The sequence below is a fragment of the Malaclemys terrapin genome, chromosome 1 (assembly GCF_027887155.1).
Source record: "Malaclemys terrapin pileata isolate rMalTer1 chromosome 1, rMalTer1.hap1, whole genome shotgun sequence".
Lineage (NCBI taxonomy): Eukaryota > Metazoa > Chordata > Testudines > Emydidae > Malaclemys > Malaclemys terrapin.
The window spans coordinates 101,869,719-101,888,022 of NC_071505.1; the positions used below are offsets into that span (position 1 = coordinate 101,869,719).

At 42.7% G+C, this 18,304-nt stretch overlaps 1 protein-coding gene across 3 annotated transcripts in view; it reads right to left on the reverse strand.

Annotated features, from left to right (window-relative positions):
• TBXAS1 (thromboxane A synthase 1) overlaps positions 1-18,304 on the reverse strand; it is a 337,857-nt gene that overhangs the window by 301,241 nt on the left and 18,312 nt on the right. For 2 of the 3 annotated variants that reach the window (XM_054033509.1, XM_054033517.1), the window contains exon 2: positions 12,600-12,762. In XM_054033509.1, the coding sequence (XP_053889484.1) occupies positions 12,600-12,697 (98 nt within the window). In that variant the 5' untranslated portion in view covers positions 12,698-12,762. Of the gene's footprint in view, positions 1-12,599; positions 12,834-18,304 lie in introns of those variants that run through there. The other variant, XM_054033501.1, reaches the window with a different exon arrangement.

Here is an 18,304-nt window from a genome sequence, read left to right on the forward strand (position 1 = left end):
AGAAGAGGGCGGTGGGGGGGTGGGGGGGGAGGTGGCTGTGTAGAATCCCTAAAAATGTCAAAATTAAATAGAAAAGGGTCCTTCAGAGGAAACAGTTTATTAACAAGCCCCTTAAGGAGTTCTCCATTTCCTTAATAGTCAGGGACTCTGTTCTGATTACAAACCCATCGCTAAACACTGAGAAGATGGTTTAGTGGACAAAGCATAGGGTTTGAAATACCACAAACCCCTAGCCCTGCAGGTTTGAATCCCAACAACAGGATCAACTTAGACCTTAATGTTTCCATGGTAAATATGCTAATTTCCATACAGCTTTTTGGTTGTAGGTGCTATGGTGCCCTGGATTATTTGACCATCTTGTGCACACAATATATCCCTGAAATCCCTCTATGGCACTGCTCCAAGGGAAGACCACAGCCTTCTTCCTCATATACAGGATCTCACCTTCTTCCTCTCTGCAGGAGGAAGAGCTCTGTTTTATTTGAGATCATCAGCCAATCATTTCCCCAGATATCAGTCAACATCAGTTCTATTTAGATTAAGCAAAAGCCTTATGTATTAGAAATGAATACGAAAGAAAGCAGAAATAATGACAATACACCTCTACTCCAATATAACGCGACCCGATATAACACAAATTCGGATATAATGCGGTAAAGTTAATAAAGTTAAACTTATTTACTTTACATACAACAATAGTTTAGTTAAAATATTATAGACTTATAGAACGAGAGCTTCTAAAAAGATTAAAATGTATTACTGGCACGCGAAACCTTAAATTAAAGTGAATAAATGAAGACTCGGCACACCACTTCTGAAAGATTGCCGACCCCTGATCTAGAACAAACTGTATCCCACTGGTCTTTTCAAAATCCACCAGTACACAAAAGAACAGTTTCCATTTTTCCTACTAAAAAATTATACTGTGATCCGATTAGTAAAGATTTCTTTACCTAAGCAAGTTCCTGACAATTTGTTACTTTCCTTTTCTTTGAATGCCTCTGGCCAGCTGAACAAACAAAACAAATAGCGTCTTTACAGTGCTCTGACTTTAGATAGATATAAGGTTGCAAGTTACCATTGGTGTATGCATTTGGACCGAGATTTGTCAAAGGAACCTAAGAAAGTTGCACACAAATCCTTTTGAAATTCAGTGGGAGTTGGGTATCCAACTCAGACGCCTTGGAGTTAAAAACTGCAATTTTCATTCTGCTTTGCATTGTTAATTATTCTAGTTCACTGGCACTTCCATTAACATGAACGTATAGAGGTCACAAGCACAGCTCTGGAGCAAGACCCTTCAAGGATACACAATTAAAAACCATAAATGCAGATATATTGTGTAAAACTCAATGTGGACTCGTTTGGTACAGCTTGACACAAACCTTTCAGGCCAAACTGAAGTCCCATTTGTTCTCTGTAAACTTTAAAGATCACATGAAGTTTTCCCCCCAAAAAACAGGAGTAAGGCACCACCATCCTTGGCCACAGTTCCTCCTCTCAACCACTGTCATGCAGCATGCTATTGGCTTACTGCTCCTCCATCCCTGAGGTGGCTACATTGCAATGTTTCTCTCACATCCCATACAGTAAACCTCTAGGTAAAGATCTACACCTTGCTACATCTCTATCAATCAAGAGATTATTTACAAAAAGCTCTTTTGGGATAAAAAAGCATCACACGTGTGGACTATATCGGATTGCAGCCACTCCCAGCTGTCCAGTGCTTCCTCCACAACTAGCCATGTGACTCATTCCTCCATCTCAATCACATCTTCCCTGTCTCTCCTCTCCACACGGCCTTTTGACTTTTCCGCAAATGATCTATGTCCACACCGCTCTTCCTCCTCAGCCATCTACCTCCTCGTCCCATTCAAGAACAATCACCCCATCATTACCCAGCCAAAATTTTTAGCCCCAATAACCCTTTTTGTACCCTTCCTGCCTACTGACCATTTCCAAATCTATCCCTTACATTACTGAATTTTCCAGGGAACTGAGAGGAAGGGGGGACATCAGGGATGGGAAGGATGTGGGGGGTTACCATAGTTATAACCAAGGGGTACACTCCATCACGCAAATACAATGCCTTGGTTCGCCATTGTCCTGCACCCTAGATAGTCATTTACATCCACAGAAAGTGGGTGTAAAATGCTACCAGATCAGAACCGAAACTGCACTGATGTAAATAATGACAAAGTGCATGGCCCTGGAGAACTGGACCCTAAATATCTATTCTTTAAATCTTCTCTGTTCCTAGGAAAAGTTAAAAACAAAAGTAAAGTGAAATTCTTTTTAATAGGATCTACAAAAGAAAATTACTTCGTGCTCCTTCTGCTGCCTGTTCATCCGTGGTTATCATACACTAGAGATCCTCAAAACATGTATTTTGTTTTCTGTCAGAAACTTAGAGGAAAGCAAAACATTTCCATTTTCAAAGTTTTTCAGGTTTTCATGAAAAAGACAAAAACATTTGTTTTCTGTTGTTAAAAAAAAATCATTTTTCAACATACCCCAAGATTTTTGACAAAAATTAAAATTCTCATTAACATTTCAGTTTTGTCCAAATAGCCATTTTTTTGCACCCCCAAGGAAGTTTTCACCAGTAATTTTCAAACAGGTCTATCAAATACTGCACAATTACCTCCTTCCACTTCTCTCTGAGAGGGGTACCTACACCTGTGGAAAGCACTAGCTAACTACAGCTGAGCCAGCAGAGACAACAAAAAGAACATGAAACATTATTTATGAGGGTCCATAGCTGGATTTTTAAAAAGTTTGAGAGGGTGCAGGGGAAAATAAAAGTTGCCCTTGTTAAAACACTGGAATACATGTGAGGCGAGGACATGGCACAAGGAGAATTTTTATGTTTACAGTTCAACTTCTCAGAAAGTCCGGTCAGTCAAGGCCAAATTGCCTGCTGGATTAAATCCATTTAAAAATCAGTGGAGTTAGGCCAGAGGAGCGTTTGGCCCAGAGCATTTCAAATAATTTAAATTGCAAATCTATACCCCTTGAATCAGGGCAACTGAACCAGGGGAAGGGAGGTACCTGTATTTATTCCAGGGGAGGGAGGGGATGCAGTGGTGCTGCCAATATCCTCCCTTTGGCAGGGGCACCCAAACAATTTTTAGAGTGAGGGTGCACAAAGCCCTTGAACAAAACTGTAAAGCATTTGGTTGCTATTATTACTTCAAGCTAGGGAGTGCTCTGCACTCCCTCTTAGCCCCAGAGCCCCTTCCCCCCGGGGGGGTTCAGCCAGGGGAAAGCAGCGTCTTTAAACCGGCTTATTAGTTGCATTGCAGTAGTGCGTAGAGGCCCCAACCCAGACTCTCTTTATGTTAAGCACTGTACAGACACAGACAGTCCCTGCCCCCAAAAGCCCAAATATACAACACAGACAGAGAGCAAACTGGCAAAGAGGGGCAAGTCATTTGCCCAAAGCCACACAGCAGGCCAGTGGCAGAGACAGGAACAGAATCCAGGTCTCCCTACTCCCAGTGCAATCTGGTAGGGGCTCCACAGAAGCCCCAGTATCAGAAGCTTCCTGAAAAAGGAACTGAGTCAACTTGTGAAACTTGGCCCTGCCAAAGCTAGACCAGCCCAGATCCAAGCCCATAGTGGAGCAATGGCTGTGGGCAGCTTCTGCAGTCACATCCCTACTCACCAGAAATGAAGGCCAGCAGCCTAGCCACTGTCAGCTTGTGCCAGGGTGATCCAGCAATCGTGATCTTTTTGTTTGATTTAACTCACTTTACAGCATTGGAGGACTGTTTCCCACCTGGGCTCTAAAAGTTTTCCAGCGGAGTCCCAAGATCTAACGTATTCTGCAGGACGACCCTCAGTGCACAATTAGAACCAATCTCCCTACTCTAAATCAAACTTTATGCCTGAATAATTTAAGTGTCCTTTTTATTTATATAAGACTAAACAACCCAGGAATGGATTTTTTTGACCTGACACTAATATGGTGCAATTAATTCCTACGCAGAAAGTCAACTCAAGGCCTATGCGCTACTTAAGCCCTATTTTGAGGGCTTAAAATGGTGCCTAGATCTTGTGCTGGTCCTCTGAATGTCACCCTCATTTCTCTCCTTAAGGGTATCAACGTTACACAGCACTCAGGAAGCACACAGGTTTATCAGAAATATAATGGCCTTTATAGTTTATCCTACGAAGATACTAAAAGTATTTTGCTCTGAAGCTACAAAAATGATTTCAAGTAACTCCTTTCCACCTCACCCAAAATAGAGAGATCTTTGTTTTCAGAAAAAAAACAGTATAAATTAATATTGTGACAGAACTTCATACCAGATAATCAGATCTTCCTTGTTTTCAGAACTAAAGATGTTTAGTCATTAGAGGCCTGGCACTCTTCCAAATCAGAATTCATTAGCTTACTCTGCTCCCTTTCAGGCAAAGCTTGGTCTGGCCCATCCAGAGCCAACTGGTTTTCTCAGAGGGGGAGTCACACATTGCACAGTTCCAATATCATATTATATTTGACATTTTAGTGGAAAATCCAGATTTGCTTGATGTAAGACTATATGACCGAAGCAGTGAGGAATTGGAAGATTTTCGGTCATTAGTGGTAATTTGCCCACATTTCCTGTTCAGTCAGATCCTTGCAACCTCACATGGTGGAACCTTTGAACAAGACAAAGCATTTCCTCCAACTTAGGGGCCATTCTCTGAAAAGCAGCCAACAGGGACAGTTGAGGATAAAAGGAAGGATTTCCCACCCAACCACCACCTGTCAACTTGATTACTAGTATAGGGTTAACCAGTGATGAGCTGCTAAAATCTTAACAACCAGTTCCCTATAAAAAGTTCTGATTTAAGGGATGTGCCACAGTATGTATTTTTTGTACCAATAGGGTTACCATACATTCGTATTTTCCCGGGAGGAATTTTTAAATTTTAAAATTTCCGCCTGGACGGCTATTTAAGAACCAAAAAGCCTGATATGTCTGGGAAAATACGGATGTATGTTAACCCTACCTAAAGTTCTTTTTAAAAAAGATGGGCCTGAACTAGAAATGAGCTCCATTTCACATGTGTGGGTCCCCGCCTGTCCCTGGGGGTGTGGTAGGGTGACCAGATGTCCCGATTTTATAGGGACAGTCTCGATTTTTGGGTCTTTTTCTTATATAGGCTCCTATTACCCCCCACCCCATCCCGATTTTTCACACTTGCTGTCTGGTCACCCTAAGGTGTGCACATGTGTGGGTCCCAGCTGCTCCCTGCCCCCCATCTCTGAAGCAGGTGTGCAGGGTTACTGCCCTGGGAACTGCAGGGCACCAGTGGACCCGGGGCTGGCTGCAGACAGGGGCATGGAGCAAGGCTAGCTGGAGGCAGGGGGTGCGACAGGGGCTGGCTGCGGGCAGGGGGTGCGACAGAGGCTGGCTGCGGGCAGGGTGGTGGGTACTCACACGGGGAGAGGGGCTGAGAGCAGCCTGAGCAGCAGGACGCAGCCCAGGCCCAGCAGAGCAGCCGGGGACCCACCAGGTAGCAGCAGGAGTCCCAGGGCCAGAGGTCCAAGGAGCAGCAGCAATAGGGCCAGGAGGCAGCCCACATGGCTCCTGCAGTGCAGCGCCCCCGGCGGCCGGAAGGAGGAATTACATGCTTCCCGGCCAGAACCCATCAAAGCTTCCCTCGCAGGGTAGCCAGTTAACAAGCGATTCTAAAACCGCTTCAAAATTTAACAACTGGTTCATGCGAACCGGCTCCAGCTCATCCCTGGGGTTAACCACACTCTGTGAGGTTACCAGATTATAAAACATGGGTCACTCAGCCCATTAGTACTAGTAATGGGAGAATCGCAGAAAGGATCCGTTTTGGGGCCCCAATCCCACAAGGTGTTCAGCATCTTCTGCAGTGGGCTAGAAGCAGAGGTCATTCATTGTGTAGCTGGTCATTCATGAATGGAACGGGAGAAAGAGGGTCAGATTTCAAGAGAGACCTAATTTAGGGAGGGACCAGAATGCAAATTGGGTTCAGGCTGCTACTACACAAACAGGAGAGCCTCAGCATGTTACATTAGCTTCTTGGCATGTTAAATAGACTTCTGTTTCCTGCTGGATCACCTATTACTAGTGAAAACCACTTCCCAGCAGCCCAAAGTTTGGATGCTTAACTGAATGTCTTGAATCTCTGAAGCTGGGCTGGAAGTCTTGTAAAAGCATGCTCTCATAAGACTTGAAGTTAGCCTGCAAATATTGCAGAAGCCGCTTGGGGGATTTCAACACATGTGGTTCAAACAGGAACAAAGTAGTGCAGGGTTATGTGGGGGGTGAGGGGGGAAGGTCAAAAGTCTTTCGATCTTTGAATAAAAAGCCTGATTTACACAAGTTCCTGTTTTATCCAAAAAAGTTTTCCCACCCTTACTGATACATAAAAACTGGTAGGAATGGCCATTAGAACTTCTACTGCTTTGAAGGTTTCAGAGCCAATCCCTTCCCTAACATCTGATTTGATCAATCTCAGAAAATAATTTTAGTACTTTTTTAAATTCACATTTGGCTTATATTTTCAAGAACTTTACCTTGAAAGAAACATGCATTAAGACAGGGGTGGCCAATCTGTGGCTTCGGAGCCACATGTGGCTCTTCAGAAGTTAATATGCGGCTCCTTGTATAGGCACCGATTCCGGGGCTGGAGCTACAGGCGCCAACTTTCCAATGTGCCAGGGGGTGCTCACTGCTCAACCCCTGGCTCATAAAGTTATGATACAATTCGTTTTTACCCAGCTTTTAGATTACACATTATTGGAGATGGGTGAGAAGAGATAGACAGTTTTGGTTTAAGTTTTGCAAAGTCTTATCATCTGGGTTTTGGTTTTGCAAAACTAGGGCTTGGATTTGAAGGGTTTTTTTGTTTTTTTTTAAACCTGTATTCTCTGGGACCTCACCAGAACCCCAGATCTAAACATTCCCAACATTAAGTGGATTAAATATCTGAATCCAAGCTGTCCCAAAGTCTGAGTGTTCTAAATTGGTCAGTTAGAGACTGTTTTCAGCTGTGATCTCTGATCCAAATCCAGACCAAGGTTTAGTTGCTGATCCAACTCTCAACTTTATCCAAACTCCTAAAATTCAGGGGCAGAGAGGGCTTAAAAGAACTGTTCTGGTTCTAATTCTTCTCTAGTTTATACAAACTGTAAGCTCTTTGGGGAAGGGATTGTCTTTTTATTACATGTGTGGACATTATCTAGACCAGATCTCTGGATTTGGATCAGCACCTCTAGGTATCATACAAGCAATAAACAATTTTACATGTAAAACTGATACCTTTTGAATGATTTGGCTTTGCAGCACCAGGCAAGGACATCATAAGTGCGTGTTTCACAATGGGTAAAAGCTAAGCATGCAATGAGATATGTGTGTGTGTGGTGTGTGTGTGAGTGTGAGTGTGTGAGAGAGAGACATACACACCTCCCCTTCAACTTCCAATTTTCTAAAAATCAGGTTTGTTTAGACAAGCAGTTGAAAATCTAGTTTGAACACATGCGTCAGAAAGCTGTGACAGCATCTTCATAATGTAAAGCTTATGGTACATTAAACTTAAAATGAAAACAGGAACTCATCTTTTCTTTTAATCAACCGTTTACAGGCAGCAAAAGGAAAGCCACAAAATAATGTTTGCACCCACAGCCAAGCATGGGAGACCCAACTCAGCATCTAGTTAAAATGAAAATGAATAATACTTTGCACAGCTACACTATAGCATCTTTCACTGTAGCATATCAAAGGGCTCTGCAGATACGAATTAAGCCTTTGAGATACTATTATCCCCATTTTGAAGATGAGGAGAAACAGCCAAAGAAAGGTTAAGTGAATAGACTGCTAGTCTCCACATTGGGAGTTGCAAGAGGAAAGTCTGCTTAGGAAGAACTTTTCTGATAAATTACTATGATTAATTATTTGAGCCTTTGTCATAGATCAGGACCCTATTGTGCTAGGTGTTGTGCAAACACAGAACAAAAAAAAGACAGTAATTCATCAGAGTATCCACTTTGGTTATCAGAGAAATGGAGGGGGAAGAAGAGGACAGATTTTCAAGCGTGCTCAAAATGCAGCAGCATCCTGTGACATTTGGCCAGGTTTTCAACAGAATTCAGCACCCAGCGTGCTGAATGAACACTGAAAATGTGGCCAAATTAGTCCTTTTTGTATTTTGTAAAACTGTAAAGATTTAATTGGTTTAAAAACACAGGTTGCTAAATGAAGGACAAAAATAGTAACAGATGATAGCCACTATAAATGTTACCCACTTAATTAAAAAAAAAAAAGCAGAGTGTACTTTCATGAAATAAACGTTTTACATCAGACCTGTGCATTTTGGGAATTTTGTGTAAAAAATAAAAGGGATGTGTGAGTAGAGTGTGATTTTTCAAAGGGTCATAACTCGGTGAAACCTAAAACGATTTTCTTCAGAAGACTCAAGGCAGCCAAGATCACCAGACAGTGGCGAGGTCAGCAGTCATTTTATTCTAGACAGTTACCCCCATGTGCTGATTGGCTGCTTGCTCCAATCCCTCCTGGCCTTACCTCCCTCACAGTCACTCCACTTCTGCCTGACTCCACCTGCCCTCCATCCTTCCCTAATTTTTCCTCAGTCTCTTCTCCCCTCCCCAGCTGCCTGTTTACTTAGTCCCCTAACAAACCTCCAAAAATGATTTTTAAAAATTTGTAGAACTAACAAGACATTTGCCAGCATCACATTATTCACTCTGCTCTTATATCCCTTTGCCACACCAGTGCTGACTTTTGTTCTTGCCAGTGGGTGCTCCTCTCTGCCCAGTCCCCTCCATTCAAGCAGTGTGCAGGGGCCTTGGGGGGCAGGGACATGAAGGGGCCCCACAAAAGATTAATTCAGCCCTGCAGGTGCTGAGCATCCTCTATTTTTTTCAGTGGATGCTTGAGCCCCCGGAGCACCCACAGAGTTGGCACCTATGCTTTGCCTGCCTCTCCTCCCCACCTTCGCTTTATCTTGTTTATTTAGATTTAAGCTCTTGGAGGCTGGGGCTGTCTCTTAGGCCTGGTCTACATTTAAAAGTTACGTTGACAGGGGTCAGGGGTATAAAATGTTGGTCAGAGGTATGAAACAAACTACCCCCAGACTGACATAGTTATGTTGACCTAACCCCTAGAGTAGATGCAGCTATACTAATGGGAGAGTGCTTCCATCAACGAAGCTGCTGTTGTTCAGGGAGGTGGTGTTCTTACAGAGATGGCAATTCCCCTTCCATTGGCGTAGGCTGTGTCTATATTACGGGGCAATGCCGGCATAACCACAGTGACGTAGATATGCCAGTACAGAAATAGTCTTACTCTCTGTTTGTATAGTGGCTAGCACAATGGGCCCTGATCTTGGCTGGTCTCTAAGCATTACTAGAACATAAATCATACATTTCTGCTGAAGAGGTGTTTGAGACACATTGCAATCATTTCCCACTCCTTACATGCAAAATGGCTGAACCATTTTCACTCAAAATTAAACACGCAAATAAAAAGGAACCTCAGGCAGAGGTCAGGCCTGAAAAATGAAAATTTCTGAAAGTTATAAGCAAATGAAAATAGAGGCTTAGAATGGAAACATTCATGGAATGTTAACTACGTAACTGCTCCTGCCATCATAGCCATGTGCAGTGACACTACAAAGGGGCTGCACAATGGCATATGCCGCATGAATGTAGCGAGTAAATGCTCTCTAGAATAATGGACACATTTCTATTAGCAGCCATATGCGTATTATTTTCAATAATTCCCTGCTTGCAAGGTTTCAGCCCTGAAGGAGTTTTTAATAACACACAGCAGAGCTAACAACTCCTTATAAATAGCAGCTAGGTTGGAAAAGGTTGATAGGCTTCTAACAAACAGCAGAAGCCACTTCTCTTCTTACGGTTGCAGATGGATTTCAAGCCACTAATCCTATAGCTTGAATCATTACATTTTACTGAAATAAACAACAAATGGATGGTGAAAAGATTATGTCCGCTAGGTGAACTTTCACCAGACAGCTCGGATAGGTTGCCCAACACATTCTACTAGAAGTTTGAGAAACACACTGTCTTTTCATTGAAATAATGGCCTCCAGGCATCTGTATCCTTTAATTATCTAAGCTTGTATTAATACATCTCCACAGATCAGCAGCAAGAGTTATAATTGCAATTGCACTGGTAGTAAGTACCGTATTGTTAGAACTGCACAACACTCAGTCCAACTTCTTTCCCACAGTCTTAGAACATAACAAAACATGCATTTTTTTGAGAGGAAAACATTGGCTACTTGATCTCTAACTAAATGACGATTCCCCCCGCACACACACTTTCATAATTTTTAAACTCTTTTCCTGCTTCAAACAATTCTAACTACACTCTTTTAAACAAATCTATGCCCAAAAGAAATGAAGCTTGAAAGCTGAAGTTTGGCACAGGCTGTGGGTCAAATCCATGACTGACAAAACAGGAAACAATTCTTTTGACTTCATTAAGTCAATAGAGTTACATGGCTACTGATGCCAACAATGAATTTTGCCCAGGACTTAGGCCTTGTCTACACTACAGGGGAAATTTGATCTAAACTACACAATTTGAGTTATGTGAATAGTGTAACTGAAGTCTAGGGAGGTTGTGGAATCTCCATCTCTGGAGCCTTTTAAGAGTAGGTTAGATAAATGTCTATCAGGGATGGTCTAGACAGTATTTGGTCCTGCCATGCGGGCAGGGGACTGGACTCGACCTCTCGAGGTCCCTTCCAGTCCTAGAATCTATGAAGTCGATGTAGCTTAGACCTACTTACTGCGGGGTCCACACTACATGACGTTGACGGTAGACGCTCTCCTGTCGACTCCCCCTACTCTTCTCAATCCGATGGAGTACAGGAGTCGACGGGATAGCGATCTGGGGTCGATTTAGCAGGCTTTCACTAGAACCGTTAAATCAATCGCTGATGCATCAATTGCTGCTTGTCGATCCCCCAGGAAGTGTAGACAAGCCCTTAGTCTGAACAAATGATTGCTTTTGATTTAACAGAGAGTTAGGGACTCCTGAAAAGCGCACACACTGGACAGGGTCAGCATGTAGATTTATTATATTAAGAAATGCACACCTGACGGCAGATACATACACTTCTCAGAACTATGCACTTTGGGAAGCTTGTTAAGAAGCAGTAATTGTTGCTTTGCCTGCAACCTCCCACCCCAATGGGGCTCTCCAGCCCCTTTTCTATCTCCCTAAATTGTTAGGGGTGGGGGTTCCCCTCCTTGCAGTTGAAAGTGACCTATGGTCTAAACATCATGAACTAATCTGTGGGCCTGATCTTGCACTCCTGACTCAAGCAAAATCCTCATTGACGTCAATGGGAGTTTTGCTTTTAAACCACAATCCACACTGGACATTGGGTGTGCTGCAGCAAGAATCTTCAGAGCGATTTATCTGGATCTCAAAAAACAGACCACAAAACAGATGGGTTGGACCGTAACTTTTCAAAAGAGGTTTCAGTCAATTATTATTTTAAACCAAACTGGATCACCAACGTATCTATTTAATACATTCTGCCAAACCACCTAGGGCCCAACCTCACTCCCTTTGAAGTCAGCAGGAGTTTCAATTGATTTAAATAGAAAAATGGATGAGGCCCTAAGAGATTCAAGAATCAAGACACATGCAGACGAGCATCTCTCATTAACACACCTACAGAAACATCTGTAGTACCTACGGTGTTATTACTGCGTTTTATCTTTATCTTTGCTGGTGGTCTAAAGACTGTATTTAGCTTAGATTTCCTAACATTTTCCTGTATTCTCTTCCTTGGACACACAGAAACAAAGAACAATGGTTGATGATGGGGTGAGTGGGGAGGATTCGAGGCACAGCTCTAGTAAAAACAGAGATGGCAATAAACTATTGCTAATTTGCCTAATAGATAATCAGCACACGTAGGCAAGGTTCTTTGTCCACTGTAATCCAGTTCTTTCCTACTTTATAAGCCTCCCTCCGCATCCCCTACTATGTTTATGATTAGGTTGACAATCAGTCTACTATGTACTCAATGTGAGAAATAAAAAAAATAAGCAAGGGAACTCAAGTAGTGTTTACAGTGCTGGTAGGTTTGAGTTGAAAAGCCAAGCAAAGGGCATGGGTAAGATCAAGAGAGAAAAAGGTCCTTTGAGACTCTGCAAGTGACATTATACTTTTTTCCTTTTCAAATCTGACCACCTTCAACATCTCTCACATGAAAACTTAATGGGGATGAAACAGGAGTTATTAACATAAATTTGATAGGTTTCTACAGAAATTACTCTAAAAACCTAGACTTTAATAGGGAAATTTAAAAAAACAAAATAAAAAAAAGAAACCTTTAGAAAAGAGAAAATTCTCTCACAAATTTGACAAGATTTTCTAACAAGTGTCTATTTTATTCTTTTAATCTCTGCATCTGCCTCCACTCCAGCCCCTTAAAATGAAACACTAAGATATTTTGATTGAGGGGAGACACTTGTACTGAATTCCTGCTGGGAGAATCTACTCCTGGAGCTAATTTTTTGGCTGGCTTTCAGTATTACGTAGGTCTCATATTAGTATGAATACACTTACCAATAGAGTAACACTAGGAGGATCACCAGCAGAGCCACTGTTACTGTTGTTCCATTGATTTCCATGAAGACAAATTTCAAGAGATCTGCAAGCTCCATTTTCCTTCACTACACAATGCTGGGCTTGAGGTTGATGGGGAAGTCTCCTCAATAACAGATAAAACCTGCCAGTTACATGAATGACAGTCTGTAGTGAAACAGGAACCAAGAGAGCAAAGTCTGTCAAACCAACTCTAATTGTGAACTTTTCCTGTTCTCACTGACTGCACCCTCAGAGAGAGGCAGAAGTTAAGGGCTTCCTGTGTAATGGGATGAAGCAACGTTTTTTCCCCCCCTTAATGACTGTTGCATTAATAAATATTTACATAGCCACTGCTTGAAACATCAGAGCTGGCCCATAGGTTTGCAGCGGGGGAGGGGAGAATAAAAGAGGGAATATATCACGCGTATGTGGAATAGATTTGAAAAAAAAATACCTCAGTGAATCCAGTGTGCTCTGTAAATAGAAAAGTTCATTTAAAATGTGAACAATCTGGCAACATACTACTGACGCATGGGAAAATTGCTCAATAGGCAGCCCTGGAAAGGGGCTGTCCATAGGAGAGTCGCAACAACAGCGCAAGCATCCTCTAGCGTCCCTCTAACGTGACTCAACCCTGACTTGAACGACCATCTCAAGAAGCAAAAGGGTAATTCTGCTTCCCTGCCAGTTCAGTCCTTGGGATTTCAATTTAGACAGTAAGCAGAGTTGAAACTAGGGGGCATCTCTACGATGGGCACACAACTACTTATACATAAGCTATCAGATGCTAATGAATTTCAAATCACTAACGGTTTGAGCCATAGTTAAAAGTGACTTTCAAGTGAGAGACATCCTCCACCACCCAGGAGATTCCTGGTCCCTAGGGCCATCCAACATATTTTGTCATTATTTAAAGAAAAAATAGATATTGCACACAACCTATTTGAAAGTTATGCAAATTAAAATATTCCCAAAGAGAACTAGGTTTGTAAAGAAGTATTGGAGCATAAGCTTTCGTGGGTAAATGCCAACTTCATCAGACGCAAGTGAATGAAGTGGGCATTCACCCACGAAAGCTTATGCTCCAATACTTCTGTTAGTCTTAAAGGTGCCACAGGACCCTCTGTTGCTTTTTACAGATTCAGACTAACACGGCTACCCCTCTGATACTAGGTTTATAAACTATCTAGTAACCTTAAGAACTAGACATTCTGCTCATCGGATTCCCATAACATACAAGACGAAAAGTAGTTTCTTCTTATACAGCCCCCTGAGATAACAGCTTAGATATAATGTGTGAGGCTTCTCCAACATCACTGTATTACATTTCCTTCTCTTATCAGAGAGGTTAATAATATAGGTATCAGAAAAGTAAAAATCTTCAACGCAATAGAGTTTAATTTTAAGATGATCTGACTCTACTATAACTGAATTACTGCTATTTTAGTTCTCGGTGCTTCACAACTACATTAATTCCTTTCCAGCGCTGGATCCTTACAAAATAAGGAAAAGGTGTTAACCAGCTCATCAGCTCCACAGAGTAGCACTGTAATTCACAGAAAACTTTGCTTACTGTATTAATAATGCCATTGCTTCCAGATGCTACTCTGGGTCAATAATAGCTCTGCCCGTTTGCTGTTGCCAAGTTGTCCGAGAACAATTGAATCACAATTCAAGACTGGACACATGAAGGATTAATCATTGGGCACACACTGATCCCAAATAGCACTGATCTCACTGGACCTTAGTTTATATGGAATACTTCTTAAAAGCTTCTTAAAAAAGGAGAATGATTAATCACAAATCTTGAGAGCGAGACATTAGATATTTTGACTTTACTGCACTTCTTTGTTAAAGAGTACATATAGTTGCCCAAGGTAGACCTGATGCTTCTCCCAATGAAGGCAATGGCAAAACTTGTGTTGAGTTCAGTCAATACTGAGTTGGACCCAGATCTTGCTTGATTATTTTTAGAAGCTCAATGGAACTTTCCAGGATCATGCTTGGAGGAGGATGGGATGGATTTGTTCTTAAACACACACATAATGAAGTAAAATGGATTTTCAAAATCAGCATCCCATTTGGAAAAGAATGAATTAACAAGTAGTTTGATTGTTGTTGGGCACCGCACTTTTACACCTCTGCACCTGTTTCTTGCTAAAGTTTTTAACTTGGCATCTTCACCCAGATAGAGGGGAAGTCATACAACACTAATCCCAACACTCACCTGGAACATGCCTCACATGCCCATTCGTTACAAGGTATTTACAGTGATACCACAGTCAAGTTGCTAATTTCCCAAAAGAGACTTTGTCTCAAAGATCCAGCTGATGGAAAACTTTGAGAAACATTCTATTTATAGAGCCTGTTTTCAGTATTTCTCTTCCCTCACCTCTTCGTTACAAGAGTCATTTGCATGAGAAACATGTTTATTGAAAGGTTTATTGAAGAGTTAATAGGAGACTTATTTTTCCATCTCTACTCATAATCCTCTGCTGAATGACACAACATCTGGTTGGTATGAAAAGTACTATAATGTCAGTCAGGAGTATGTAACTTCATAGACGGGTAAGTTCTGTTCCTCTCATTCAAATGTCCGAGAAGGTTGAGGAGAGGTAGAAGGGGGAAGGACTCCTCTGCAGTCAGGGAGCAGAGCTACTCAGTGGCTGCTTACTGCAAGGTCAGGGCACAGCATGGTTCCACTCAGGTTGCAGCTCATGTATTCAGGGACAGGCAGGGGGAGTAGATCCACAAGGATCACAATCCATTGGCATTTATACTGCGCTCATCACTAGGACATCTTCTTCCATCCCAAATTCTCGTCCACCGCAGGAAAAACCCACAGGGCTCAGATCTGTTCCACAGAAACCTATGCTTGGGTGCTTCATATCCAGACACTTCCCACCTTCAACGTGCAGCAGAATCACATAATTAGAGAAATGCAACAGCAGCAGAACTAAAGTAGAGGAAAGGGCAGGATTTGGCCTGCACTGCAGAAGCAGCTGAAGTCTTACAGAGCAAGAGAGCCAGTTTACTTGTATGTGTTTACAGCAGTAAAAAGAAGAAGAAAAAAGGAAATACAGAAATTGCGTGACAAATACTAGAAATTGAACTGTTTCTCAGCTGAAAAATAGTCAAAGTTTTCCAGGAAGAGTTAATGATTTTAAAGCCTTGTCCACATGACCAGAAATAGTTTTTAAACACAGTTGCAACAGAACTAGTTTCTAAATTGGAATGTAGCATAAATATTCTACCACGATGAAAACCTTCAAAATGCTTGCCATAGATTAGTGTAGTGGTGACACAGAAAATATGGAATAAATAATTAACAACGTTATCGATCTCAAGACATAGGCCAGAATCCCTGGCATAATTTAGGTCTAAGCTTTTAAAACATATCAAACAGCACATACTGTTTCTGTGTTTCATAGACAGGATATGTAGGTTGTGTAAAAGCTAAACTAACTTGGTTTAACCATAAAACTCTTGCTAAGGGCTTGTCTACATTACCCGCTGGATCGACGGGCAGCAATCAATCTAGCAGGGGTCGATTTATCGTGTCTAGTCTAGACACAATAAATTGACCACCGAGCACTCTCCCATCGACTTCGGTACTCCACCAGGGTGAGAGCAGCAGGCAGAGTCAACGGGAGAGCGTCAGCCATTGACTTACCGCAGTGAAGACACGGTAAGTAGATCTAAGTACGTCGACTTCAGCTAACGTTATTCATGTAGCTGAAGTTGCTTAACTTAGATTGATCCCCCCACCCCCAAGTGTAGACCAGGCCTAAGTTATGAAGTAAATTCCTTCTATTTTATATGCTTTATGTCTATATATTTGTAATGGACACACTTAGAACTATCAGTGTTATCTGATATAAATTCAGAAGGTATAATTTTATTACTAGATATAGGAAATCTAAAAAGGTGTCAATTAACATTTAAAAAGCTTAATTATCTGATAGTTCTATCTAAAGCATTCTTTAATAGACCCCTTCAGTTCAAGGAAGTTTTGTAGCGTAAGCAACCTGACCACAAACCAATGCAAATAGTTTGGCCCATGCTGTTTATTTTAACGGGGCCACCCAGAGGATTCAGGGGGCTTGGGGCAAAGCAATTTCGGGGGCCCCTTCCATAAAAAAAAAGTTGTAATACTATAGTAACATGTATTTGGAAATGTAAAAAATAACCAGTGAAATACATTCAAAAATTAATTTTTAATAATTTGAAAATACACGAAATACATTATTTAAAAACATTAAATGCTTTAATACTATGTATACATTTGCAATTACATAATGGGCTGTCGCTGGGTGATGGTTGGTGCCAATGGGCTGTCACTGCCTGGGGGTGGCGCTGCTATTGCCCAGGGCTGGGTGGGGAGTGTTGTCAGGGGTGTGTCCGGCTCAGAGGGGCTGGGCTCGGAGCTGGGGGTCAGGGCTGTGGGGGGAGTGGGGTCAAGGGGGTGTCCGGCTCTGAGGGGCTTACCATGCTGCTTACTCCCACCTCCCCCATCTCCCAGAGCCTCAGCGTGCCGCATCCAGGAGTGGCCCTGGACAGCGCTGCAGCGACCTGGTTCCACGGGACCTGAGGTCCCGCCACTCGGCCCGGAGCTCAGAGCCCTGCCCCCTTACCATGCGGCTATGAGCGGGAGGAGCTCAGGCCACGCCACTGCAGCGCTGTCCAGGGCCACTCCTAGACGCGGCGTGCTGAGGCGCCGGGGGATGGGGGAACGCGAAGGCGGAGGCAGGGGGGAGCCTCCGTCATTCTCATGGGGGCCCCTGCAGGGCCTGGGGCCTGAGGCAAATTGCCCCATTTGCCCCCCCCCCCCCACCTCCCGGGCGACCCTGTATTTTAAATAGAAATGTGTCCAATAAGATATATACAACTAATCTAACAAAAAGGTGTTTGTGTATAATACAAAACAAATACCTAATATATAAAGAAGCTGATGTTCTCAAGTGGAATATTGAGAAGCTAATGTGAAGGGCAAATCTTTAAGATGAACCAATCAAAATTTTCTAAGATCATAAAGCTTGATCAACAGTGTGCTTGGCAGTTGAACAGAGAGTTTCACACTTGAAGCCATCCTTCTAGTGTGAAGGTGTAGGGAATATTCAAGTACTGGTAAAGAAGTGTGTGTTTCATATTATTGCATTAATTGTTATCTCCCATTGGTGACTGACCAATTTTAGATGTTCGTCATACAGCAATACAGACAGGACCATCCAAGGCTGTAAAAAGACATACATAAAAACTCTTCTCACCTTCAAAATGGACATTTCTGCAAACAGCTAAAAGCGCTGTTGGAAAGGTCATGGAGTTGTGCAAAATCAACCGGACGACCACACTGTAGAGGGGCCCACAGAAAGTAACTTGCAGAGGTAGGTCACTGGCTGGAGCTGAGCCAGCAGGTGTTCAACATATGGCCCAACATGGCTTACACTAGGGCTTACACAAACTGGTGTTCGTGAACCCCTGGGGGTTCGCAGAACGTTACAGGGGGTTAACCAGAAAATTTTCACTAATGGCGGACAGAGGACCCTGGGCATTGGAGACAGCAGATGGGACCTGGTTGCAGGGCAGACACCCCAAGCCCCAAGGAGACCAGGGCCGGGCAGTTGGGGCTGGCAGCCTGAGTCCTGGCGGTCCGCGGGGGAGCCGGCAGCCCAAACCCCAGTGCT